This window comes from Mandrillus leucophaeus, unplaced genomic scaffold (assembly GCF_000951045.1).
Source record: "Mandrillus leucophaeus isolate KB7577 unplaced genomic scaffold, Mleu.le_1.0 Scaffold108, whole genome shotgun sequence".
NCBI classification, from domain to species: domain Eukaryota; kingdom Metazoa; phylum Chordata; class Mammalia; order Primates; family Cercopithecidae; genus Mandrillus; species Mandrillus leucophaeus.
In genome coordinates this window covers 4,177,329-4,204,332 of record NW_012098987.1, presented here as the reverse complement: position 1 = coordinate 4,204,332, position 27,004 = coordinate 4,177,329, and the positions used below count along the sequence as shown (strand labels likewise).

The 27,004-nt window shown below is 39.2% G+C and overlaps 2 protein-coding genes across 3 annotated transcripts in view; one reads left to right on the top strand and one right to left on the bottom strand.

Moving 5' to 3' along the window:
* CCPG1 (cell cycle progression 1) overlaps positions 1–8,772 on the top strand; it is a 50,093-nt gene extending 41,321 nt beyond the window's left edge. The window contains exons 8-9 of the mRNA XM_011986516.1: positions 3,072–4,477; positions 7,607–8,772. Coding sequence (XP_011841906.1) covers positions 3,072–4,477; positions 7,607–7,796 — 1,596 coding nt within the window. The 3' untranslated portion in view covers positions 7,797–8,772. The remainder of the gene's footprint in view (positions 1–3,071; positions 4,478–7,606) is intronic.
* The window catches only part of PIGB (phosphatidylinositol glycan anchor biosynthesis, class B), a 38,115-nt gene continuing 19,474 nt past the window's right edge, over positions 8,364–27,004 (bottom strand). For both annotated transcript variants that reach the window (XM_011986538.1, XM_011986530.1), the window contains exons 7-12: positions 24,689–24,740; positions 23,235–23,446; positions 22,263–22,327; positions 12,844–13,057; positions 9,035–9,215; positions 8,364–8,725 (exon numbers count right to left, since the gene is read on the bottom strand). In XM_011986538.1, coding sequence (XP_011841928.1) covers positions 8,561–8,725; positions 9,035–9,215; positions 12,844–13,057; positions 22,263–22,327; positions 23,235–23,446; positions 24,689–24,740 — 889 coding nt within the window. In that variant the 3' untranslated portion in view covers positions 8,364–8,560. The remainder of the gene's footprint in view (positions 8,726–9,034; positions 9,216–12,843; positions 13,058–22,262; positions 22,328–23,234; positions 23,447–24,688; positions 24,741–27,004) is intronic.

Genomic DNA, 27,004 nt, shown 5'->3' with positions numbered 1-27,004 from the left:
AGACCATCCTGGCCAACATGGTGAAAGTTTGTCTCTACTAAAAATACAAAAATTAGCCGGTTGTGGTGGCACATACCTGTAATCCCAGATTTTTGGAGGCTTAGTTAGGCACAAGAATTGTTTGAACCTGGGAGGCAGACGTTACAGTGAGCTGAGATCACGCTCTTGCACTCTAGCCTGGGCCATAGAGGAAGACCATGTCTCAAAAAAAAAAAAAAAAGGAAAAGGAAGAAAAGTAAGCTATTGTTTTTTTCCTCCATTTTTCCACCCCCAATTCTCACACTTAATTTATGTATGCTTCCCTTACAGGTTATATTTCTTGAAAAGACAAAAATACTACTTTGTAACTAAATTGTATCTTTCAGGGAGGTACTTCTCCCATCCAAGTACTAACCAGGCCAGACCCTGCCTAGCTTCTGCCATCAGAGGAGATTGGGCGCATTCAGGGTGGTATGGCTGTAGACACAGGGAGGTACTTAGGAAGTTCAGTTTTTCCTACCTGTATTAGAAGATGCCATTTTCTTCACCACAATGTTTTCTGGTTCCATAGGATAACATTGGCTTTTGGAAAACTCACCACGCATAAATCTCTCGAGAGAATTTGTAGTTGGTTTGGGTTTGGATTTGTTTGTTTGTTTGTTTTTTTGAGATGGAGCCTCGCTGTGTGGCCCAGGCTGGAATGCAGTGGGGTGATCTCAGCTCACTGGAACTTCTGCTTCCTGGGTTCAAGTGATTCTCCTGCCTCAGTCTCCCAAATAGCTGGGATTACAGGCTTCCTCCACTATGCCTGGTTCATTTTTTGCATTTTCAGTAGAGATGGGGTTTCATCATGTTGGCCAGGCTGGTTTTGAACTCCTGACCTCAGGTAACCTGCCTGCCTCAGCCTCCCAATGTGCTGGGATTACAGGCGTGAGCCACTGCACTTAGCCTGTTTTTGTTTGTTTGTTTGTTTTAAGAGGCAGAGTCTCATTCTCGTTGCCCAAGCTGGAGGGCAGTGGTGCGATCATGGCTTACTGCTACCTCAACTTCCTGGGCTCAAGCAATCCTCCTGGCTTAGCCTCTCAAGTAGCTGGGACCACAAGCACATGCCACCATGTCCAACTTTGTTATTAAATTTTTCATAGAGATGGAGTCTCACTATGTTGCCCAGGCTATTCTGGAACTTCTGGGTTCAAGTGATCCTCCCGCCTTGGCCTCAAAATGCTGGGATTAAAGGATTGAGCCACTGTGCCTACCTAGTGAGTCAGTTTTTGCAGATCTCTTGTTTCTAGCTGTTAAGTGTGGATCAGGTAGATGTTGAAGCTCTTTGGAAGACCTGGTCAGGATCTGCTTATCAATCACTTATATCAACATCATATTTACTGCATGAGGAATGCTGTACTCTTCTTTCATCCTGTGGCTTCCTGTGCTTGTGCATTTCAAGAGTATGCCACACCAGTGTATCGGTCTCTTCTACTCCACAGTCCACTGCTTTTGGGTAGAAGAAACTTCTTTTCTCTCATACAGGTAGAGCAGATGAAATTACTGTGATTAAATTTTAAATCTTTATTTGTTCTCTGAAGATTAATGAGCCAGAAAGTGAAGCAGTCATTTCAGATAGTTATTTTTCAAGTATAAAATAGTGTCATTCTCTTAAAGGACTGTTTTTTTTTGTTTTTTGTTTTTTTTTTGCTTGTTTCTGAACCCAGGTAATTGACTGGTCTAACCATAACGTTTGTGATAAATTAAGCCAAATTTAAGTATCATTTTGCAGATTTATACATAAGATATTTTTAACTGGATGGATAATGCTGTAAGAACTTGTTGAACCACATTGTTTAAGTTTTGACTGTTTTTGGTTAAATTTTGTTACTAATGCATATGTTTGAAAGAAAATTCAAATCAGTCAAGGATACCCTTATCGAAGCAGTAAAATTCTATAAGCCGAATTGACCATGATTTCTACCACAGGTGCTGACTTTCAGTTATGGTAATCTATAGATTAATCTTCAGAGTTATATTAATTATACAGATTACAGAACTGCTGTAATCTGGGTGACAGTCACTTCAAAAGTTTACATAAAATTGGATAAGTTAGTTATAAATGTTCAAGATTCAGTCTGTCCTCTAACATGCTTATAGAATTTATGGCTTATCTGTACTTAGAAATGTTAATTGCATAGGACCAAAATGTTTCAAATAGGACTAAGATTATTAGAATTTCATTCTTTGAAGTGTACACTGCGTACAAACAATTTTTGAAGCCGTAAGTCAGCTCTTGATGTAATTTTACTTTTATTTTTTATTTTATTTTATTATTTTTTTGAGATGGAGTCTCGCTCTGTCACCAGGCTGGGGTGCAGTGGTGCGATCTTGGCTCACTGGCAACATTTGCCTCCCAGGTTCAGGCGATTCCCCTGCCTCAGCCTCCCGAGTGTCTGGGACTACAGGCGCATGCCACCATGCCCAGCTAATTTTTGTGTTTTTAGTAGAGATGGGGTTTCACCATGTTGGCCAGGATGGTCTCGATCTCTTGATCTAATGATCTGTCCACCTCAGCCTCCCAAAGTGCTGGGATTACAGGTGTGAGCCACTGCGCCCGGCCAATAATTTTACCTTTTGTAAAAGGTAATCTCTCTTCCCAATTCAGAAAAACCTTTAGTCCTGCAAGCTGTAGCTAACTTTCTGTCTTTTAAGTTCTTCCAGACATGCGCGGTGGCTCATGCCTATAATGCCAGCACTTTGGGAGGCCGGAGAGTCGCTGCTTGAACTCAAGAGGCAGAGGTTGCAGTGAGCCGAGATTGCACCACTGCACGCTAGCCTGGGCGACAGAGCGAGACTCCGTCTCAAAAAAAAGAAAATTCTTCCACCATGCTGTAGTTCTCAGTTTGATGTAGCTCTCTGCTCTGTGCTTTCTTGCATATGAACGTTGTATTTCCCAGTGTTTATACTATTGAAAATACTACCTGGGGCGGGGTGGTCTCTGTAGAAGACAAGACACAAAAGCTTATGCGTTATTATATCTTAAAAGATTTAAATTCAGCTTTTAAAGCTCTTGACATTTTATTTCTTCTCTTTCAAAAAAAACGTAGTCCTTGAAAGAAAATCTTGCAAGGTGTTGGACACTTACTGAAGCAGAGAAGATGTCCTTTGAAACTCAGAAAACGAACCTTGCTTCAGAAAATCAGTATTTAAGAATATCTCTGGAGAAGGAAGAAAAGGCCTTATCCTCATTACAGGAAGAGTTAAACAAACTAAGAGAACAGATTAGAATATTGGAAGATAAAGGGACAAGTACTGAATTAGTTAGAGAAAATCAGAAACTTAAGCAGCATTTGGAAGAGGAAAAGCAGAAAAAACACAGCTTTCTTAGTCAAAGAGAGACTCTGTTGGCAGAAGCAAAGATGCTAAAGAGGGAACTGGAGAGAGAACGACTATTAACTACGGCTTTAAGGGGGGAACTCCAGCAGTTAAGTGGTAGTCAGTTACATGGCAAGTCAGATTCTCCCAATGTATACACTGAAAAAAAGGAAATAGCAGTCTTACGGGAAAGACTCACTGAGCTGGAACGGAAGCTAACCTTCGAACAGCAGCGTTCTGATTTGTGGGAAAGATTGTATGTTGAGGCGAAAGATCAAAGTGGAAAACAAGAAACGGATGGAAAAAAGAAAGGGGGCAGAGGAAACCACAGGGCTAAAAATAAGTCAAAGGAAACATTTTTGGGTTCAGTTAAGGAAACATTTGATGCCATGAAGAATTCTACCAAGGAGTTTGTGAGGCATCACAAAGAGAAAATTAAGCAGGCTAAAGAAGCTGTGAAGGAAAATCTGAAAAAATTCTCAGACTCAGTTAAATCCACTTTCAGACATTTTAAAGATACCACCAAGAATATCTTTGATGAAAAGGGTAATAAAAGATTTGGTGCTACAAAAGAAGCAGCTGAAAAAGCAAGAACAGTTTTTAGTGACTATTTACATCCACAGTATAAGGCACCTACAGAAAACCATCATAATAGAGGCCCTACTATGCAAAATGATGGAAGGAAAGAAAAGCCAGTTCACTTTAAAGAATTCAGGAAAAATACAAATTCAAAGAAATGCAGTCCTGGGCATGATTGTAGAGACAATTCTCATTCTTTCAGAAAGGCTTGTTCTGGTGTATTTGATTGTGCTCAACAAGAGTCCATGAGCCTTTTTAACACAGTGGTGAATCCTATAAGGATGGATGAATTTAGACAGATAATTCAAAGGTACATGTTAAAGGAACTGGATACTTTCTGTCACTGGAACGAACTTGATCAGTTCATCAATAAGTTTTTCCTAAATGGTGTCTTTATACATGATCAGAAGCTCTTCACTGACTTTGTTAATGATGTTAAAGATTATCTTAGAAACATGAAGGAATATCAAGTAGATAATGATGGAGTATTTGAGAAGTTGGATGAATATATATATAGACACTTCTTTGGTCACACTTATTCCCCTCCATATGGACCCAGGTCGGTTTACATAAAACCATGTCATTACAGTAGTTTGTAACATTTGTAGATCGGATAGCATTTTTATGATTTGATGAGTTTCTTGGAAGGTTACTGTTTCTAAGAGTTGTGCTTTATTGCCACTGAGAGAATTCAGAATAAATTGAAAGGTGGAGTCTAAAAATTATTAGCTGTTACAAATGGAACATTTCATTATAATGAAATCACTTTGATTTGAGCAAATGGTTTAATTTTTATCCTAAAAATCAGTTAAGAATATATAAAATCCTATTTTGGCCAACTTTGTTTCTTTTCAGTATAGTTTATAATGAAAAGATCACCTTAAGTGAAATTATTTTCCTTTAATCTTTTATGTATTTATTCACTTTCGGAAGCTAGGAGTGAGCAACACAAATTTTACTCTGAAGTCAGAAGAGCTCATATATAATAATTTGAATGCCCCACCTGTTTTCACTTGTCCATTCCACATAGCAGCTTAGTTATGATACTTAATACTTAATCACATAATTATCTTTGATAAAGGTAGAGGCACAATCAAAGAGGCAACTGAGCAAGTCAAATTCTAATGTGTGTACCTCATAATAATTTTTTATCCATTTCCATCTTTATATTCTGTAACATGAAACTTACCCAATCTTAAAATGTTAGCTTCACTTTTTACCTATGAAATACTTACCTTTCTGAATAAATATAATGTGTCTATAAAATAATGAGACTGATTCTGGTGTCTTTAGTCATTAAGCAGGTATCTAGTCCTATAATGAACAAAGGTGAGCCTTCCTTGAGGAGACAAGTGAAAAATTTTTGCTTCAAAGGAGCTCACAAGCTAAGTAAATAAATGAAATTAAGGTATGGGGGCATGGTGGCCTCAGGCTGTCTGGAGATGTTTGGAAAGGCTTCTTGAGTGAGGTGGCCTTTTAACTGAACTTAGTTTTTAAAGTAGCTTTTGGAGGAGAAATGAGAATTTGCTATACAGACAGGGAAGGGAATTTCACTTAAAAGGAAGGTTCTTTGGATGTGAAGATACACTACTTTAAGGAAGCAAGGTAGTGCTGGAGGATAAGAGATGCAGACCACGAAGGGACCCATTTTATGCTAAAGGTTTTGTCCTGTAGGACATGAAGAACCTCTGAAGAATTTTCAAGGTGGTGGGATAAGATTATATTGTATTTTAGATTACAGTAGTCCCCCCTTATCTTCAGGATATATGTTCCAAGACCCCCACTGGATGCTTGAAACCAAGGATAGAACATAATTCTATATATAATATGCATGAATTTCTTTTTCCTTCTTTACAGTCTCACACATAGGTTTGTTCTTACCATAGATCTTACCAATCTCAGCATACTTTTGTTTCTCTTATTGAGAACCTTCACCCTTTCACTTAAAGGAAGTGCTTTATAGCTTCTCTTTGGCATATCCAAATGCAAGCATCACTATTGTATTTTGGGGTCATTATTAAGTTACTTAATCATCCTTAATAATCCTTATCTTAGGGATACTTGAACACAAGCACTGTGGTACGATAACAGTGTATCTGATTAACAGACTGCTACTAGGTGATTAATGGGTGGGTAGCGTAGATACATGACAAAAGGATGATTCGCACCCCATGTGGGATGGAGCAGAACTGCATTATTTCATCACATTACTCAGAACAGGCATATAATTGAAAACTTATGAATTATTTCTTTTTTTAATTATTTGAGATGGAGTCTCGCTTTGTCAGCCAGGCTGGAGTGCAGTGACACGATCTCAGCTCACTGCAACCTCTGTCTCCTGGGTTCAGGTGATTCTCCTGCCTTAGCCTCCCGAGTAGCTGGGACTACAGGCGTGTGCCACCACACCTGGCTAATTTTCATATTTTTAGTAGAGACGGGGTTTCACCATGTTGGCCAGGCTGTTCTTGAACTCCTGACCTCAAGTGATCTGCACATCTCCGCCTCCCAAAGTGCTGGGATTACAGTCGTGAGCCACTGCGCCCTGCCTAAAACTTACGAATTATTTCTGAAATTTTCTATTTAACATTTTCAGACCACAGTTGACCACAGGTAGCCAAAACCTCAATCACAGAAAGTAAGCCGTGGATAAGGTGGGACTAGTGTATAGGCAGCAGCCTAGAAGATTGATGGGAAAGGTGTGATGCTAGAAGGTGGTCAGCACAATACAGACATGAGCTGATGAGCATCTAAACTGGGACAGTAGTAGTAGGAGAGGAAAGGAGAAAACATTTGGAAAACAGTAACATTGACATTTCTTGTGAAGGAGGAGAAAGTAACTGACTTCTAGATTTCTGGGTTGGGTCATCTGTTGGATAGTAGTACCATTGAGATAGGGAATTCAAGGTTTGGGGCAAGGGTAATTGGAGATGAGAATTGTGTTTGGAGGTAACTACTAACATTCAAGTGGAGAGGGTTAGTTGGCAGTTCTATGGTCATCTCTTGCCGAGACTGTATATCAGACTCCTGGGAGAAGACCAACATCTACGGGGTTGTAGGGAAGCCTAAGGACAAGAGTGGGGAGTGGTATCATGAAAATCCAAAGGCCATCTCAAGTAAAAGGAATAAATGTGTCATGCTTTTTAAAAAGTTGATGTGTGGAAAATGTTTTCCTGGCTTGGAAACTGGGCGGCCAGGGGATGGCAGTATGGACTTCCAGTGAAGTAGTGACGGAAGCCTGATCATAGACGTTGAGGAAAGCGGTGTAGGTGTTGTGAGCTTTTGCTGTAAGAGAAAAAGTTGAGACTTTTGTTTTGCTTGGTTTGTGAGAGATGTGTATGTATTTCTGCTCAGTGATAAAGCCAGCGGGGAGGGATTTTTATAGGAAAGGAGGAAAAATAATGGAAACACATCTCATTATTTTATTGTCACATTTCTTTTCTTTGTTATCTTTTGAGTGTTTCCCCTTTTTGCCAGTAGAGTTATTGTCTATTTTTTCTTTCTAGAGGACAAAAAAACTAATACAGACTCCTTTATTTTTATATGGATATACTAGGATTATAATTCAGATATTTAATATCTTTTTTCAGAGTGTTCAGATAATAGATTAATGGAGAAAACATTTAAAATTGTTTAAAATTTAAATACATTGAACTCTAACATAGATGAAAAATGTGTTTACTGCTTTCAGTCGACCTGATAAAAAGCAACGTATGGTAAATATTGAAAACTCCAGGCATCGAAAACAAGAACAGAAGCACCTTCAGCCACAGCCTTATAAAAGGGAAGGTAAATGGCATAAATATGGTCGCACTAATGGAAGACAAATGGCAAATCTTGAAATAGAATTGGGGCATTTACCTTTTGATCCTAAATACTGATTCACAATTGAGTTAAATTAGACGACTGTAAGAGAAACATATGCTTTGTACAATGTTTGGTATTGAAACTAATGAAATTATCAAGATGACAATGTCTTTTTTTGTTTCTAAGTATCAGTTTGATAACTTTGTATTATTACTCAGAAGCATTAGTTAAAAGCCTACTAACCTGCATTTTCCTGTAGTTTAGCTTCGCTGAATTTTTTTTGACACTGGAAATGTTCAACCGTAGTTTTATTAAGGAAGCCAGGCATGCAACAGATTTTGTGCATGAAAAGAGACTTCCTTTCAGTGTGAGAGCTTAAAGCAAGCTCAATCATACATGACAAAGTGTAATTAACACTGATGTTGGTGTTAAATTTGCAGCAGAGCTTGAGAAAAGTACATTGTGCTGGAATTTCATCATTAACATTTTATAATCTTACACTCACTTCTTGTCTTTTTGTGGGTTCAAGAGCCTGCTGACTTGTGAAGAATTTGCTGCCCTCTTAAGAGCTTGCTGACTTGTTTTCTTGTGAAATTTTTTGCACATCCGAATATTGTCGAAGAAACAATAAAACTACACCATGAGGAAAACTAAAGGTCTTTATTTAAAATCTGGCATTGTATTAACATGTGATTTTATACTATGTGGTATTTTATACATTTCCTCAGTAGTGATATTTGGTAAAGCAGTTCATCTAGTTTTTTTCTAAGTTCCATGAATCTTACCCAGTGTTCACTGAAGTATTTAAGCAGCATCTGAATATTTCCACCCAGCAATGTTAGTTTATCTCAGAAAGTTCAGAATTCATCTTCGTGTTGAATTTCCCTTTTAACTTCCGTTCATAGACATATACGTGACTTCCAATTCGACCCTCCGGCAAGTGAGTGTGGAAGAAAACAGCAGTTCTGTTATAATTGCTTGAAATTAGGAAAGCACTTATTTCCTAGAAGCAAATAAATGTTTAAGTAAATAAAGGCTACGTTTTGCTGAGTACTGTTTCAGTCAATTTTAGAATTGCCTATTCTAATTGTTCTCTACAACTTTTTGCTTAATAACAGAATTAACTTATAGGAAGTAAAATACCTTGATAGTTATAGAACTGGGGCTTATTTTGACTAGAGAAAAGACTAATTATGAAATGTGGGTTGCAACAGACCATAAAAAAAGGTTGTATTATCTGTTTATCTGAGGGTTTCCTAAACCTGGGATACAATTAAAATACTGAGATTTCCTCTTTTTCATGTTTACTTACCTCTTCCAAAATGCTGAAGGTGATCAAGTGAGTAGGCAGTGATGCGTCGTCATGAAACTCTCTATGTAACCAGTTTAAGGGATTTAGGTAAAATACATCTGCTTCATCAAGGTACTGACTTTTTCCAGTCAGGTCTGGGGGGCACTGGAGAAATCTCATGGGTAGTGGGCAGTGAACATGGCTATGAAAAGAAAAGTTACCATAAATAAATACAAGTAAAACATGAAAGTTTTCATTAATCTTAAGATAAGTCATTTATACTTAGCAAAATGTGAAATCTGAATCCATAAACAGTTGCAGTTAAGAAGCAAGCCTTTAACTTATTTCCTCAAAAATAAAAAACATGATTCTCATACCATGTACCTATGCATCAGCAGCAGTATAATCTACAAGCCCAAACTAGCTCATAGAACTCCATTTCAAGGAGAGAAGTAGGTCAGTAGGGGGACTCAACATTCTGTAGCATTGGTATTCTGTTCCAGAAGCATAAATGGTCTTCAGGACCAGGTAAGTTTACTTGTTAATAGTAAAGAAATTCTCCATAGGCGTACTTGATAAAGTAGGAAACTGGATTCTTTCTCTCTTCCCTTTCTGCTCTGATAGGGGATGGATCACATGCTTACATGGCAAGTTTTGGTTTTTTTGGAGACAGAGTTTCGCTCTCGTCACCCAGGCTAGAGTGCAATGGCGCAATCTCGGCTCACTGCAACCTCCACCTCCCAGGTTCAAGCAATTCTCCTGTCTCAGCCTCCTGAGTAGCTGGGATTACAGGTGCCCGCCACCACGCCTGGCTGATTTTTTGTATTTTTTAGGAGAGATGGGGTTTCACCATGTTGGCCAGGCCGGTCCTGAACTCCTGACCCTCAGGTGATCCACCGCCTCGGCTTCCCAAAGTGCTGGGATTACAGGTGTGAGCCACCGCACCCAGCCACATGGCAAGTTTGAAGTGTGTGTGTGTGTGTGTTTTTCTTATAGATTTATATAAGATTTAGAAGTAGAGAGCAACATATGTCCATTGATTAACATCCAAATAAGTAATGGTTTTATCGTGGCATAGAAAGACTAGAGTAGGTCGGGCTCAGTGGCTCATGCCTGTAACCCCAGAACTTTGGGAGGCCAAGGTAGGTGGATCACTGGAGGTCAGAAGTTCAAGACCAGCCTGGCCAACATGGTGAAACCCTGTGTCTACTCTAAGTACAAAAATTAGCTGGGCATGGTGGCATGTGCCTGTAGTTCCAGCTACTCAGGAGGCTGAGGCAGGACAATACTTGAACCCAGAAGACGGAGGTTTCAGTGAGCTGAGATCACACGTCACTGCACTCCAGTGGGCGACAGAGCAAGACTGTCTCAAAAAAAAAAAAAAAAAAAGTTTAGAGTATGAAAAAGATGGATTCATTTCTAATACCAGTTATGACTTTTTTTTTTTTTTTTTTTTGAGATGGAGTCTCGCTCTGTCGCCCAGACTGGAGTGCAGTGGCCGGATCTCCGCTCACTGCAAGCTCTGCCTCCCGGGTTCACGCCATTCTCCTGCCTCAGCCTCCCGAGTAGCTGGGACTACAGGCGCCCGCCACCTCGCCCGGCTAGTTTTTTGTATTTTTTAGTAGAGACGGGGTTTCACCATGTTAGCCAGGATGGTCTCGATCTCCCGACCTCGTGATCCGCCCGTCTCGGCCTCGCAAAGTGCAGGGATTACAGGCTTGAGCCACCGCGCCCGGCCCAGTTATGACAATTTAAGCCAGTTACTTAGGTCATGAAAAAAGCCATGTTTATAACTGCCTTAGGAAAAATTAAACCTCACTGATAACAAACATTTAAAATTTCCAGTTAGAAATGAAGTTAATAGTTATGCAGGAGGTTTATTTTATTTATGAAATGCATACAAAGTAAATGTACACAAGACCTAATAGTGATTTATTTATTGGAAATGAAGGTCTTGTTTCGAAGGGAAGCAGAAATTCCTCAGAAAAAGCTGCCGGCCTACTGTAGTCTTTCTTTGCCACAATAAAACCATTACTTGTTTGGATGTTAATCAATGGACATACGTTGCTCTTTACTTCTAAGTCTGATGCAAAATAGGCATCAGACTTTTTCCTCTGTTGTGTGCTTTGAAAAGGTGTGGAGAACTTGGTGAACTGTACAAAGCCTAAGACATCAGCTGACTACAAGTATGTATAAAGAACATCTTGGTACCTTTAGGATTCCTGTTCTCTGCAGTATTACCCCTAATGTGAGCACAGAGAATGAATGTCCCTGTTTTAGCCACGTCCACATATAGTAGGGAATCCTTACGTTGAAAGGATACCTGATGTCTTTCATTTAGCCTGTGGTTTTTGCTAGGATCTCAATTTCTAAACTGTATATTAATGACTGGCATTAATGATGAGTTAAGTAGGAGTATTCCAAGTGTTAAATTCTCCTAAAATGATAACCACAGTGATTAAATTAATTGAACGTGCATATGAGACATAACTCCAGATTGTTTAAAGCCAGACTGAGTTAAATAGTTACAGATTTTATTTATTTATTTATTTATTTATTTATTTATTTATTTATTTATTAGGCATAGTCTCGCTTTGTCGCCCAGGCTGGAGTGCAGTGGTACAACCTCAGCTCACTGCAACCTCCGCCTCCCGGATTCAAGCGATTCTCCTGCCTCAGTCTCCCGAGTAGCTAGGACTACAGGCATGCACGACAACACCTGGCTAATTTCTTTTGTATTTTAGTAGAGTCAGGGGTTCACCATGTAGCCCAGGCTAGTCTCAAACTCCTGAGCTCAGGCAATCTGCCCGCCTCAGCCTCACAAAGTGCTAGGATTACAGGCGTGAGCCACCACGCCCAGCCTGGTATATAATTTTCCATAGGAAATCTGGCTCCTTTGCCCCTGTACCATTATTGGGTAATTGGTAACTAATACAGCTTCCTGAAATACAAGCACAGGACCAAACGGATGTCCTTCTAAAGGCCATATATAGTTGAGGCAATTTTAGTTTATTTCCCAGAAACACTTAATTCAAGCATTAGAATATCATCTAGTTGCATTCCCTAATTTTTATAGGTGAGACAACTGATGTCCAAAGAGATTAAAAATCTAGTTTAAAGCTGGGCATGGTGGCTCACGCCTGTAATCCCAGCACTTTTGGGAGGCTGAGGTGGGCGGATCACCCAAGGTCAGGAGTTCGAGATCAGCCTGACCAACATGGAGAAACCCCGTCTCTACTAAAAATACAAAATTAGCTGGGCATGGTGGCACATGCCTGTAATCGCAGCTACTCAGGAGGCTGAGGCAGGAGAATAGCTTGAACCCAGGAGGCAGAGGTTGCAGTGAGCCAAGATTGTGCCATTGCACTCCAGCCTGGGCAACAAGAGTGAAACTCTGTCTAAAAAAAAAAAAAAAATTCTAGTTTAAGATGAGGGCAATAGTCCAGTAGTAGATCTGGACTAAAATCTTATGTTTTAAGTTTAATTCAGATTGTGTAAAGATGTATCACAGAGATCTGTAGTAAGGTAAGTAATATATAAGTTTCTTTACTAAGAAGACTATCAAATACCTACAAATTGTTTTATACTGATTTAAATCAGAATTAAGTGTAAGTAAATTGTTTTTAAAGAATAATAAAGTTTATTTAAAAGGTTTTCTTTGACACAGTTCAAGTGGTTTTTAAAATCCATCAGTGAATAAATATGAGTGGGAGTTTAAAATTTATCATTTGATCAATGACCAATTAATTCAAATCCAGGAATCTGAAAGGGAATTTTAAAGTAGTCAGTTTCAGTTTCTTAACAGCATATAGTGGAACATCTGTTATTACCTGTAATAAGGAGTAGAGTGGCAAGGCATCATTATAAATATTGAAGCTGAAGATTTATTGGGATTGTTGTAACAAACTTTTTGAATATGACTCATAACATCAAGAGTACCTCGTTGATGAACTAAACCAGTATAAAGGGCGAGGAACAAATTTGATAAAAACAGGAAACTCAGAGCTGGTTTCTTCCATGTTTTCAGGTGGGTTAGTGAGTATCCTATATGAAGATAGACATATTGAACCTTAACACTGACAATCTTTCGTTATGTTAACTGCAAATACATCTGTAATTTTTAATGGAAATAACATAAACTGTAATACTGTTACGACAAATAAGACATAAGCAGTAAGTCACATCTCTGACCATTTACTACTATTGTCATCTAGGTCTTGACTTTTTCTAGTAAAAGGTATTAAGGTATAGTAGGAAGATTATGGTCATGGAGTCTAGCAGGTCCAGATTTGAATTCCAGTTCTAGCACAAGTTGTTTTACTTTGCTGATCATTTGGATAATAGTACCTTTTTCAAGTGTTAGAAAAAAATGTCCAGTGCCTGCCCTGGTACATAGTGGTTGCTAAATAAATAGGACTTTCAATTATTCCATTTACCTACCTCTTTAATCTCCCAAGCACTAATAATTGGTATTTTAGTGTGTAATATGAGTTTCAATAATGTGTCCTCTTAGGAAAATAAGCCATTGGGCACCTGGGAGATTTTCCATAAGTATCTGAGTGCTATGTCTTACTTTTTTTTCCCACTACAGTCAGGGAACTTGAAGATGCTGAACAATTTTTCTTTTTTGATTTATGAAAGTGATTATTCTGTGGGGCAAAACAACAAAAAACCAAAGCAAAAACCAAGTTGAATGAATAGAAGGGTATAAAAGGATAAGTAAAAGTCTCTCTCCCCTCTGATAGTCCTTTTCTTCAGCAACAGCCACTGTTAATGGACATATTAGGATCTACTGAGAATACCAAGAACAAGCCTTTCCACTGGAAAAGATTAAGCTTATTAGTAAGCATGACATTTTGTTCATAATTTACATATATTCTTTTTATAGAACTAGATAATAGTTCTTTTTGAACTTGGGTATTCTTCATCCAAACCGTGGTTTGCCCAAAATGTTAGTACAATACTCAATGAGGCCAAGGCAGTGTATTTTATTTTGTTCCTCCTATAAATATGTTAATGACATACACGGTTCATAACTCATGAGTTGGAATATCACATATCCATGTCACCTAGTACTTTTTAATCTACTTGAAATAGTTCTGATTAAGTAATAATCTGAAAAGTTGTGTGGTGAAAAATGTAGCAAGAGTAAGAAAACTAAGCCTATCACTTAAATCTACATTTATAAGATGTTTGAAATGGTAAAATGAGGAACCTACTAAAAGGAATGATAATTGGATTAGCTTTATTTGAAATAAAATAGCTGAGATGAGAGGATTGCTTGAGGCCAGGAGTTCAAGACCAGCCTAGGCAACATAGTGAGACTCCATCTCTACAAAAATAAAAAAAAAAATTAGCCAGGTGTGATAGTGTGCACCTGTAGTTCCAGCTACTGGGAAGGCTGAGGCAGGAGGTTCATCTGTGCTCATGAGTTTGAGGGGACAGTGAGCTATGACCACGCCACTGCACTCCAGCTTGGGTGACACCCTGACTATGAAAATAAAAATGAATAAAATAGGGCCAGGTGCAGTAGCTCACACCTGTAATCTCAGTACTTTGGGAGGCCAAGGCAGGCAGATCACTTGAGGTCAGGAGTTCAAGACCAACCTGGCCAACATGGTGAAACCCCATCTCATATAAAAATTAGCCGGGCATGGTGTCAGAGATTGCAGTGAGCTGAGATCGTGCCACTGCACTCCAGCCTGGGCAACAGAGCGAAACTCTGTCTCAAAATAAATAAATAAAATAGGATTCTAAAAGTTCAACCATCTGTAATAACCCCAGTCAGATCCAGCAGATCCCCAAATATAAGCTGAAGCACTTGACTTGGGTGGTAGGCTAAAACACCACCTGCTTTAGTAGGCTCAAATACAAAAAGGCACATTAAAGCCTTGTCTTTGTCTGTCTGTACTGCTATAATGGAATACCTGAGGCTGGCCAATTTATAAAGAAGAGATGTTAACTTGGCTCATGGTCCTGCAGGTTGTACAAGCATGGCACCAGCATCTACTGGTGAGGGCTTCAGGCTGCTTCCACTCATGGCAGAAGGTGCAGGGGAGTCCGTGTGTGCAGAGATCACATGGTGAGAGAGCAGAAGCAAGAAAGTGGAAGGTGCCAGGCTCTTTTTTTAACAGCCAGCACTCAGGGGAATTCTCAGGAAACCTAATATAAGGAGAACTCACGTATTACCCCAGGATGGTGCCAAGCCATTCGCGATGGCTCCAACCCCATGATTGAAGCACCTCCCGTTAGCCGCACCTCCCGTTAGCCCCACCTCCAACAATGGGGATCAAATTTCAACACAAAGTTTAGGAGACAAACATCCAAACTACAACAAGCCCATCCTACAGCAAGGCCCTAGAAGATACGGTTTGTTCTCAATTATTTGAAGATACTTATAAGGTAAGCATGTGTAAAGTAACTCACTTAATAATTTGTTCATTCAAGGCCGGGCGTGGTGGCTCACGCTTATAATCCCGGCACTTTGGGTAAAACTGTCTCTTTTTACTAAAAATGCAGAAAAGAGTTAGCTGGGCGTGGTGGCGGGCGCCTGTAGTCCCAGCTACTCAAGAGGCTGGGCAGGAGAGGCGGAGCTTGCAGTGAGCCGATATCGCGCCACTGCACTCCAGCCTGGGCGACAGAGCGAGACTCTGTCTCAGAATAATAATAATTTGTTCATTCATTAAATGTTGGAAATTTTTATTAGAAACTGTGGCACTGGGTCAGGCGCAGTGGCTCATGCCTGTAATCTCAGCACTTTGGGAGGCCAAGGCGGGCAGATCACGAGGTGAAAAGATCGAGACCATTCTGGCCAACATGGTAAAACCCCATCTCTACTAAAAATACAAAATTTAGCTGGGTGTGGAGGCGCATGCCTGTCGTCCCAGCTGAGGCAGGAGGCAGGCTGAGGTATGCACCTGTAGTCCCAACTGAGGCAGGCTGAAGCAGGAGAATCACTTGAACCCGGGAGGCGTACGTTGCAGTGAGCTGAGATCACGCCACTGCACTCCAGCCTGGTGACAGAGCAAGATGCCATCTCAAAAAAAAAGAAAAGAAAAAAAAAGAAACTATGGCACTAGGAATACAATAATACAGGTGAGTGATACAAAATGAGAATACTTGGTGATCAAGACTATGAAAATAGCACTCTGGGTAGAATGCTGGAAGATAACATGCTTGTGTTTCTAGCATCTTCAGTACTGGTGAGACAGGGCGTCTCTTAAGTTAGGTAATGCTTGCCTTACATGATGGTGGCTTTAACTCTCTGAGCTTAGCTCATTTTAGGATGGATCATTTTAGTGAGAACTGAATCTCCGTATTACTTAGAGAAGTAATATAAAGAAAATGCTGGGAAGAGAAGGAGCAGCTGAACACTGCCAGGGAGAGTCAGCTGATAGCTTAGTTTTCTTGGGGACAGTGGATACTGAAACAGTTGCCATTCAAAATTGTCTTCAACAGTATTATGGATCAGAGGAGCTTTTGTGGAATATTCTGGGAGCCTTACTACATGTCACAGTATTATTTCTAAGAAAAAAATATTTCAGGTTCCAACTTAAAAATGAGGTTTGGGGATAAAGCCTTATTTAAAATAGAACTATCTTTATGTTATTATTTTTTGAGACAGAGTCTCGCTCTTTCACCCAGGCGGGAGTGTAGTGCCAAACTCGCCCATTGCAACCTCCATCTCCTGGGTTCAAGTGATTATCCTGCCTTAGCCTCCCGGGTAGCTGGGATTACAGGTGTCTGCCGCCATGACCGGCTAATTTCTGTATTTTTAGTAGAGATGGGGTTTCACCATGTTGGCCAGGCTGGTCTCAAATTCAGGTGATTTGCCCGCCCCAGACTCCCAAAGTTCTGGGATTACAGGTGTGAGCCACAGCACCCAGCCAGAACTGCCTTTATTTACATGTTTAGCATCCTATAAGCATTACTAAGCATTTAACATATAAAGAAAATATCTTTATAATTTCAGTTCTCATCAAATGACTTGTGCACATGTTAGAAAAGAACCTAACTTTAGAGTTATATTAAGAGTCCTGAATTTAAGGCCTCTGAGGGGTTTTTAAACCTTGTGGCACTGAAAGCTTCCAAAGGGGATTTCAGAAATGAGTTGCTAAAGGAAGGGTTGGAAAGATTTTCCAGTTCCAATGCTAGACTGAGTGAACCACAAGAGAAGCCTAAGGTCCACCATTTTCTTATAGACAAGTACTTCTGTTTCATCAATATTTAAAATAAATGAACAAGATTCCAGTAGGTGACGTCCAGTAAGTCTAATTAATGGCACGCACAAATTTGGAGATGCAGTTCTCACTGAAATAATCCACCCTCAAATGACCTAGCTTCAGAAAGTGATCATCCCCACCACGTAAATGATGTGAATCCCAATCACTGAAGATTTAAGACTTCGTATGTACCCCAGTGACTGAAGTACAGGTCCCTTCCTTTCACATAGTAACAACCCATTGCTAACTGGGTGCTAAACATCATCCCTAAATACTTAATTTGCTCCTATTATCTGGGCCTACAAAAAGATAACCAGAAGTGGGTATACAGAACATTTCTGGAAGAACTTCTTAAGAAAGTGATAACAATAGTTACCTCTGGGGAATGGGGCTAGATGACTTGAGGATGGCACACTAATTGTTTTTGTACCATCAGCATTTATTTTCATAAAAAAAAAAAACAAAACACTGGGCTCCTATCAGATCATGTTCAACAGATTACTGTTACAGAAATGTTTACAATCCATTACGTCTCAGTTGACTACTCTTCAGGATAAAATCTAAAAACCTGAGCATATAAGAAGATACTTCATGAGATGGTTCCTTTATAAAGCCATATCTCTTAATCATCACATATTATTTAACGTGATATACACACTTTCTAAAATTTTGGATATCCAGCGTGGCACTCCGTAATTTCCAGCAATGACTAAGTTCCTTCTTACCAAGGTAAGGTTCATGGTAATAGAGAGGATGGGAGTATCTGAGACTGTACATTACTGTTTCCATCCTGGTTTTGACAAGAATTATCAGGAAACCTAATGTTAAGAAAAAAAAATCCCTATCACATTTTACCAATTAGAGATCTGAGTTATTGTTTCTATTTTTAAATAATCTTTGAGAAAGCTTAGTTTCACTGTTTAGATGAGAACAACAAAAGGTGGTTCAATTCTGGAGTGGGACATACAGTAGAATGAGGCTGGGAAAGAGAGACTTTGAACTATTAACCATAATGAGGGTACTGGGCACAGATGAAGATATCAAGAATTTTTTTTTTTTTTTCCAGACAGTCTCGCTCTGTCACCCAGGCGGGAGTGCAGTGGTGCCGATCTTGGCTCAATGCAACCTTCACCTCCAGGGTTCAAGTGATTCTCCTGTCTCAGCCTCCCGAGTAGCTGGGATTACAGGTGCGTGCCACCACACCCGCCTAATTTTTGTGTTTTTAGTAGAGACAGGGTTTCACCCTGTTGGCCAGGCTGGTCTCAAACTCCTGACCTCAGGTGATCCACCCACCTCAGCCTCCCAAAGTGTTAGGATTACAGGCATCAGCCACTGGCAGCTGGCCAGGAAGAATTTTATGTTGCTACCTTGTTAAGGAAGTAAAGCCATCTTTTCATCTTCGATAGAATTCAATAGTTAATGCCTAAAACAAAGACCTTTAAGTGGCATTATAAGTGTTATAGAGATATTGAGGTAGATATATAACCAGCTGAAAGAATGTGTAAGTGATTGTTTTTGGGGAGAGGAAATAGAAGGGAGAGCAGGGGAACACTTTTTTTTTTTTTTAATTTCTTGTGGAAGGTCTTCTGAAATAATGTACATATGCAATTTTGATAAAAAGATTGGAATATGGGGCCAGGTGTGGTGGCTCACGCCTGTAATCCCAGCACTTTGGGAGGCCAAGGCAGGTGAATCACCTGAGGTCAGGAGTTCGACACCAGCCTGGTCAACATGGTCAAGCCCCATCTCTGCTAAAAATACAAAAATTAGCTGGCTGTGGTGGCGTGGGCCTGTAATTCCAGCTACTCTGGAGGCTGAGGCAGAAGAATCTCTTGAACCCAGGAGGCAGAGGTTGCAGTGAGCCGAGATTGTGCCACTGTACTCCAGCATGGGCGACAGAGCGAGACTCTGTCTCAAAAAAAAAATAAAAAAATTTAAAAAAGATAAGAATATGGAAAAACAAAGTGGCCCAGTAAGAGAGAAGTCTATATTAGCCACCACTGTGGTAAAAACAGATAAGCAGACACTCAACTCAGAATCAGTAGTGGGTGCTGAACTCTATCAGCACAAGTGAGAGATTCAATCTAAGAACCGAATTAGTGTTGCTAAAATATCACCTTTCTTTTACAAATAAGGAAACTGAGGCACATTGTTAAACAATTCACTAAAGATGAGAGCCAGTCACAAACTACATTTTCTAGAGTTGAGTCCTATTTTATAGGACTAAGAGAAATTCAAATTAGGCAAGAGAGGTTACTGTAGATTGAAAAAAACAGCTGCAATTATTTTTCTTCCTGTGTCCCATCCCACTATGAGGCTGGCATTTATTTCCCCACCTCTTGAGTCTGACCTGGCCCAGTGACTTGCTTTGATGAAAAGAATGTGGTGGAAGTGACAGTGTGCAAGTTCCAAGCGCTTGTCTCAAAGGGTCTTGCATATTTGCTCCCTCTCTTGGAACCCGGCCTACGCCAGGTGAACAAGCCCTAGCTAGCCTATTGGAGGAAGAGAAAACTCAGAAGAGCTGAGAAGACTTGGCCTACAGTTAGTTGAACCCCAGACATGAGAGCCAGCCTAGGTCAACAGAGGTATCTACCCAAACTGCAGCTGATGACGTTTGTTTAAGTGAGCTCAGTGGAGATGAGAACTGCCCAGTTGAAATGTAGGCCTGTAAATAATAATAAATGGAGTTTTAAGCCACTACAGTTTTGAGGAGACCTTTTACACAGCAATGGCTGATAGAGTTGTCATGTTTATACAAAAATAGGTTAAAACAAGTCACACAAAAGCAGCATATGGCTGAAATTTGTGGTATAACTCACGATTTCAAGTAGTTAGGAAAGATTCAAACTAGGTCTCTAAAACATCAAGAGCTCCAAAGAGAACTGTTCTAAATGTCCGAAGATTCTGTCTAGGTGAGATCACTAGACAGAATTGATCCCACTGTTGGAACCTCTTGGCATTAAAGAGCTCTGACTGTTAGGGGAAGTGCAAATCTCCTAGGAATCAGTTTTTTGACCCACTCTAGAACCTTAGGTAGGGGGTGGAGGAAAAAAATGCATCCTGTGAGGAGATCAAGGGGTTTTCTAGGTCGCTGTCTTTTAGGAATCCCTCTAAGTAGACAGAGGATGGAAGAAGGGGTGATTCTCACCTATTAGAAGGGGATCTCTTTATCCCTCATCATCATTTTATCTCAGTAAACTGGGAATAGGCCCTGGTTACAGGGATCTTGCCACTTAAAGATTCAATCTTTTAGACTGGGAATGAGGATTCAGACAACTCAATCTTCATGTAAATACTTGGTAAAGAAACAGGACACAAAGGAGGAATGCTGGAAAAATCTGGTTTATGAAAACAGAAATCAAACCAAGTTACTAACCAACCTCCCCATCCCCTTCAGGCACACAAAAACATTTGCCTCTGTACTCTGGCAATGCTTAATTATAACACACACTCAAGTGGCTGTAAAAAAACCTAACAAAACAGAAACCATTTTAACATCTGAATAGTGATTTATGAACAGATTTCCTCTGGCAAATGGGGCCAGCTATTCTTAAGGCTTGCCAAATAGCTGTTAGATGTCTATATTTCTGTATGTGCCTGCATTTGTATATGGTTAGAGTGTAAAGTAATGACAGACTGAGGCTTTGGTTTCAGAACTTCAGATGTATCAAAAATACAGATTTTTATGTTTGATTTATATTTGTATGTTTATCTCCGTAAAGCGAAGAGATTATACATCTCAGATCTGTAGGAGTTGATGTATACTTGGTCAAACACTGCTTGACTCAATGTTTTTCTTTTTTTTTTTTAAGTAAAAAGTTTGAAAACTGTAACTCCCTAGGTTTTTTCCAGCCTCCAGTTCAATTGGCTAGTCATTTCTTCTCTCCCAACGTAGTGATTTTTTTTTAAGGTCTTAATATTTGAAGGAAGCCAACAGTCATTTATTCCGAATTAAACTTGAAGTTAATAAAGTTTCAATTCATAATTTTTCCAAACCAACCAATGTAAAAACCCAGATTTTCCTGAATTGAGTCATGTAAGAATTTTTGTAAGTGATAAAAAAAATACATGTTAAGACTGTGGAAAAATGGAGAAAAGGCCTGAAATAAAATCAGGAGTTAATTACTTAAAAAATTGCATATGCCAGGCTGGGCGCAGTCGCTCACGCCTATAATCCCAGCACATTTGGGAGGCTGAGGCGGGTGGATCACCTGAGGTCAGGAGTTCAAGACCAGCCTGGCTAACATGGTGAAACCCTGTCTCTACTTAAAATACAAAAATTAGCTGGGCATGGTGTTGCATGCCTGTAATCCCAGCTACTAGGGATGCTGAGGCAGGAGAATTGCTTGAACCCAGGAAGTGGAGGTTGCAGTCAGCTGAGATCGTGCCACTGCACTCCAGCATGGGCAACAGAGTGAGACTCCGTCTAAAATAATAATAATAATAATTGCATATGCCTTAGAGTTTTAAAGGTGTAAATGTTTTGTGTGTAAAAGCATTAAAAACTAGTTTCAACAGCAATAAATACATTTTTCCTTTGTGAAAATGAAGACCCTTACAGTTTAACCATAAACTTAAAATAGCTAATCTAAAACAGACATTAACTTTACGTTTTAGTGAGAAACAATACCACCAAACAGAAACACCACCACCAAAAACTGCTTTGGGTATTGGATATTTATGTGGGTTTTTTGTTTGTTTGTTTTTTGAGAGACGGACTTGCCATACTACCCAGGCTGGTCTCAAACTCCTGGACTCAGGCGAACCTCCTGCCTCAGGCTTCTGAGTAGCTGGGACTATACGTGCACACCACTGCACTGGGCTAGGATCTTTATGTTTTTATTTCACTTTAGAGGATATAGGAAAAAAGGTATTTGGACTACAAAAAGGGAATATTGCAGTAAGATAATCTGTAATTAAGTAATTCCTTATTAACCTAGTTAAAAATAAAAATAGTTTAATGAGGATGTGTTGTCTTTGGACTATTTCTATATAATTTATTTTCTATGACAAACAAAAGCACTTACCACAGAACACCATACAGAATGGTAAAACTGGATAAATAAACCTGAATTCTTTGTGGCTCAACATGCTATAATAAAAAGAAATATTAAAAATATTAATTATCATGTTATATGATACATTGAGAAAGTAATGTATTTAATATAAAATATATTTAACTTGATCTATTTATTTTCTAAGTACTCAGACTGAATTTCTTGCTTCAGGAATTAGTCTCATTTTTTAGTTATAAGGTGATTATGAGATGGTAAAACTAATCATAAAATATGATGTCAATTTGAAATTACACAGTACAGTTACATTCTAAAAATGGGATTTCTATTTCTATCCAAGTAAGTAAAATTAGTCAAATTTGGAACAAGGATACATCATTTTTATTTTAGAATGTATTTCTGTGGTCCTTCAATTTAAAATTTTGGTGGTATTGACTGATTGACTGATGATTGACTGACTGAGACTGGATCTTGTTTTGTCACCTAGACCGAAATGCAGTAGCACAATCATAGCTCACTGCAACCTTAAATTCCTGGGCTCAAGCAGTCCTTCTGCTTCAGCTTCCCAAATAGCTAGGACTACAGGCACATGCCATCATGCCCTGGTAATTTTACATTTTTTTCAGAGAGAGGGTCTTGCTATGTTGCTCAGGCTGGTCATGAACTCCTTGCTTCAAGCAATCCTCCCACCTTGGCCTTCCAAAGTATTGAAATTACAGGCATGAGCAACTGTGCCTTTTTTTAAAAAACAAAAAAATTAGTCCAAGTTCTTAAAAATTGAGTGTAATCCTTATTAAGCAAACTACATATCTAAAGTATTCACTCTAGTGCCTCCATAATTACTACTACTTGTATCTTCTAAGATAATTCCCACTAACAAAAGTTAATGGCACCTCCAAAAAATAAAGTTTACTTTTTGAAGAATTTGATTTGCTTTATTGGTAACATAAAACATTTTAGCCTTTTGAACAAATAAAATCTTACCTATAAACAAGCAGTGTCCATAGCACAGTCACCAAAAGTATCCGGTGTCTCTTTGGTGCTAGATAGCAGCCATGAATAAAGAAGGGTAAGTGAGTACCCAAGATAACTGGAAATCCTTGACTGAAGTACCAGTGCCATGGATGAGAACCATAAAATGTTCCCAAGTTCTGCAGCACGTTAAATTTCAAAAAATTAAATTGAACCAGAGTCCACTGGCACAGTTGAAGGAAAAATAAATAGAAATGTGTTAGTGCCAAATAGTAATGTTTGGCATTAGGGAACTGACACAATTTTGACATTAAATCAGAACAAGTCTTAAAACCAGAAAATAGTTTAAATTAATAATTTGTTTTTTTTTTTTCGTGCAGTGGCACGATCTCAGCTCACTGCAAGCTCTGCCTGCCAGGTTCACACCATTCTGCTGCCTCAGCCTCCCGAGTAGCTGGGATTACAGGCACCCGCCACCACGCCTGGGTAATTTTTTGTATTTTTAGTAGAGATGGGGTTTCACTGTGTTAGCCAGTATGGTCTTGATCTCCTGACCTTGTGATCTGCCCGCCTTGGCCTCCCAAAGTGCTGCAATTACAGGCGTGAGCCACCGTGCCCGACCTAATAATTTTGACTAATGACTATATGGAATCCTTCTTGTTATTTTTTCTTCTTTAAGTATTAATGTGTTCTTTGTTAATTTGTAAAACTAGGTTTTTGAGATTCAAAGTGAGGTTCAAACTTACATTTTAGCAATCTAAGTTTTTTTTTTAATTTTAATAGTTTTTGGGGCACAGATGGCTTCTGGTTACATGAATAAATTCTTCAGAGGTGATTTCTAGGATTTTGGTCCACTCATCAACGAAGCAATGTACACTGTACCCAATATGTACTCTCTATTTTTCACCCCCTCCCACCCTTCCCCACCCCGCGTCCCCAGAGTCCATTCTATCATTCTTATGTCTCTGCATCCTCATAGCTTAGCTCCCACTTGTAAGAACATATGATATTTGGTTTTCCATTCCTGAGTTATTTCACTTAGAATAATGGCCTCCAGTACCATCCAAGTTTTATATCTAGTTAGAGATAAGGAGGATACTAGACAAATTTTTCGGACTGTGTGTGGTACTTTACAATATCACATTACCTGTTAAGATAAAGCTTTGAAAACATTACAATTTGAATTACAGCACAAAGCTGACAATAATGACAAACAGCAACAACAGGTAACATTCAGTGCTCACTTAATAATTCCCTGCCTTAAAATGTACTCTCCTGAATATTAACTAGGAATACTAATTCTTTTATGTAGAAAGCACAACAAATTGAACCAAAGGCTTATTAGGATATGCCTAGAAGTCTTTTGTAGTGTATCCCATATCATTTAAAAAATTGTTTGCCTCTGTTCTAAAGTATTAATGGATTAAAAATAAAAATAGCTGTTAGCTTAATATACTTTTACTTACTTGGCCAAAAAAAATACGATCAATCATCAGAGACAAACTCAAAGTAGCAAAGCTGAAAAACAAAAATAGAATAGTGATTCACATTTGCAGCTTGCTGAAAATCCACTATTAGCATATGGCTTTGTATGTGCCTTGCATCAAAAGCCACCATAAAAATGCTTTACAGTTTTACCAACTGAATATGGATTTACACATTTTGAAAGATATCTGTTGATAAAGATCAGTAAATAAGATTATATAATTAATTAATACCGTAAAAATATATTAATATAAAGATTATTGAAAGACTACTGCAGTGTAACAAATTACCCCAAAACTTATTAACTTAAACTATGAATATTTACCATTTCATAGTTCCTGGGGATCAAGAACCTAGGTGTTGCTTAGCTGTGTGCCTCTGGCTCGAGGTCTCTCATGAATTGTAGTCAAGCTCTTAGCAGGGGCTACAGTTTCATGTGAAGGTTCAATTGTGGGTGGAGAGATCAGCTTCCAGACTTGCTCACATGGTTGCTGATGGGGCTAAGTTCCTCAATATATGGCCATCTCCTTAAGGCTGCTTCATGACATAATAATTGGCTTAACCCAGGGTAAGTCAGCCAAGAGTGAGTGAGACAGGCACCCAAGATGGAAGCCACAGTCTTATTTATTTATTTATTCTTTTCTTTTTTTTAGAGACAGGGTCTTGCTCTGTCACCCAGGCTGGAGTGCAGTAGTGTGTGATTATGGCTCAGTGCAGCCTTGACCTCCCGGGCTCAAGTGATCCTCCCACCTCAGCCTCCCAAGTAACTAGGACTACAGGTGTGTGCCGCCATGACTGGATAATTTTTGGATTTGCTGTAGAGATGGGGTCTCACTATATTACCCAACTGGTCTCAAACTCTGAGGCTCAAGCAATACTTCCACCTTGGCCTCCCAAAATGCTGGGATTACAGATGTAAGCCACTGTGCCCGGCCACCATATCTTTTCATAACCCAGTCTTGTAAATGATATCCAATCCCTTCTGCTGTATTCTACGCATTAGAATTGAGTCAACAAATCTAGCCCATGTTCAAGGGGAGGGGATTATACATAAACAGCAGAAGGATGAGATCATTGGAGGCCATCTCAGTGACTGCCTACTACAAACACATATACAGAAAAATACGCTATGAGGATAAAGCTCTATGAATCATCACTATATGAACACAACTGTGTAACTGCCATACAGAGCGGGATAAAGAGTATTAGCAGCACCCCCTTATCCCTCCAATCAGTCAGTCCCTGCCCCCTCCTCAAAAGTAACCCAAAGGTAACCCTTCCACTTCCCAAAGATAACCACTATCCTAATTTCTGACAGAACAGATGAGTTTTATCTTTTTTTGAATTTTATAAGAATAGAATCATACCATATGTACTCATGTCCAAATTCCTTTAGTCATTATGCTTGTGAGATTGAACCAAGTTTTTTTGCATGCTGTAGTTCATCCATTTACAATGCTGTGTATTGTAACTATGTATACCACACTGTATGTATTCCTGCTGTTGATGGACACTGTGCTTCCATTTTCAGCTATTGTGAATAGTGCTGCAATGAACATTCTTTTACACATCTTTTGGTATCCATATATATGCATTTCTGTTAGACATATACCTAGGACTGGAATTGGTGGGCCCTAAGGTAGTGGTCCCTAACCTTTTTGGCACCAGGGTCTGGTTTCTTGAAAGATAGTTTTTCCATGAACAGGTTACGGGGGTGGGAGTGGGGCATGGTTTCTGGATGAAACTGTTCCACCTGAGATCACTGGACATTAGATGCTCATACGGAGCACAATCTAGATCCCTTGCATGTGCAGTTCACAATAGGGTTTACACTTCTATAAGAATGTGACAGGAGGTGGAGCTCAGGCAGTAATGCTTGCTTGCTCACTTCCTGCTGTGCAGTCCAGTTCCTAAGAGGTCATGGACTGGTGCCAGTCCACAGCCTTGGGACTGGGGACCCCTGTCCTAAGTTATAAGTGCAACTATGTATTTATTTAGCTTTTGTAAATACTTAAAAGTTTTCCAAAGTAGTTATTAGTTTGCATTCCCACAGGAATATATAAGTTCCACATCATACTAGCCATTTGGGTGGATGTATAGTATAGTATTTCATGGTGGTTTTACTTTGTATTTCCTAATAACAAATGAAATGGGTCTCTTTATACTTATTGGCCATTTTAATATTTTTTGAAGTACCTGATGAAATCTTTTCAATCATTTTTCTATGAGTTATCTTTTTCTTATAGATTTTTACAAGTTTTATATATAATCTGGATGTAAGGGTCTAGTTGGTTACA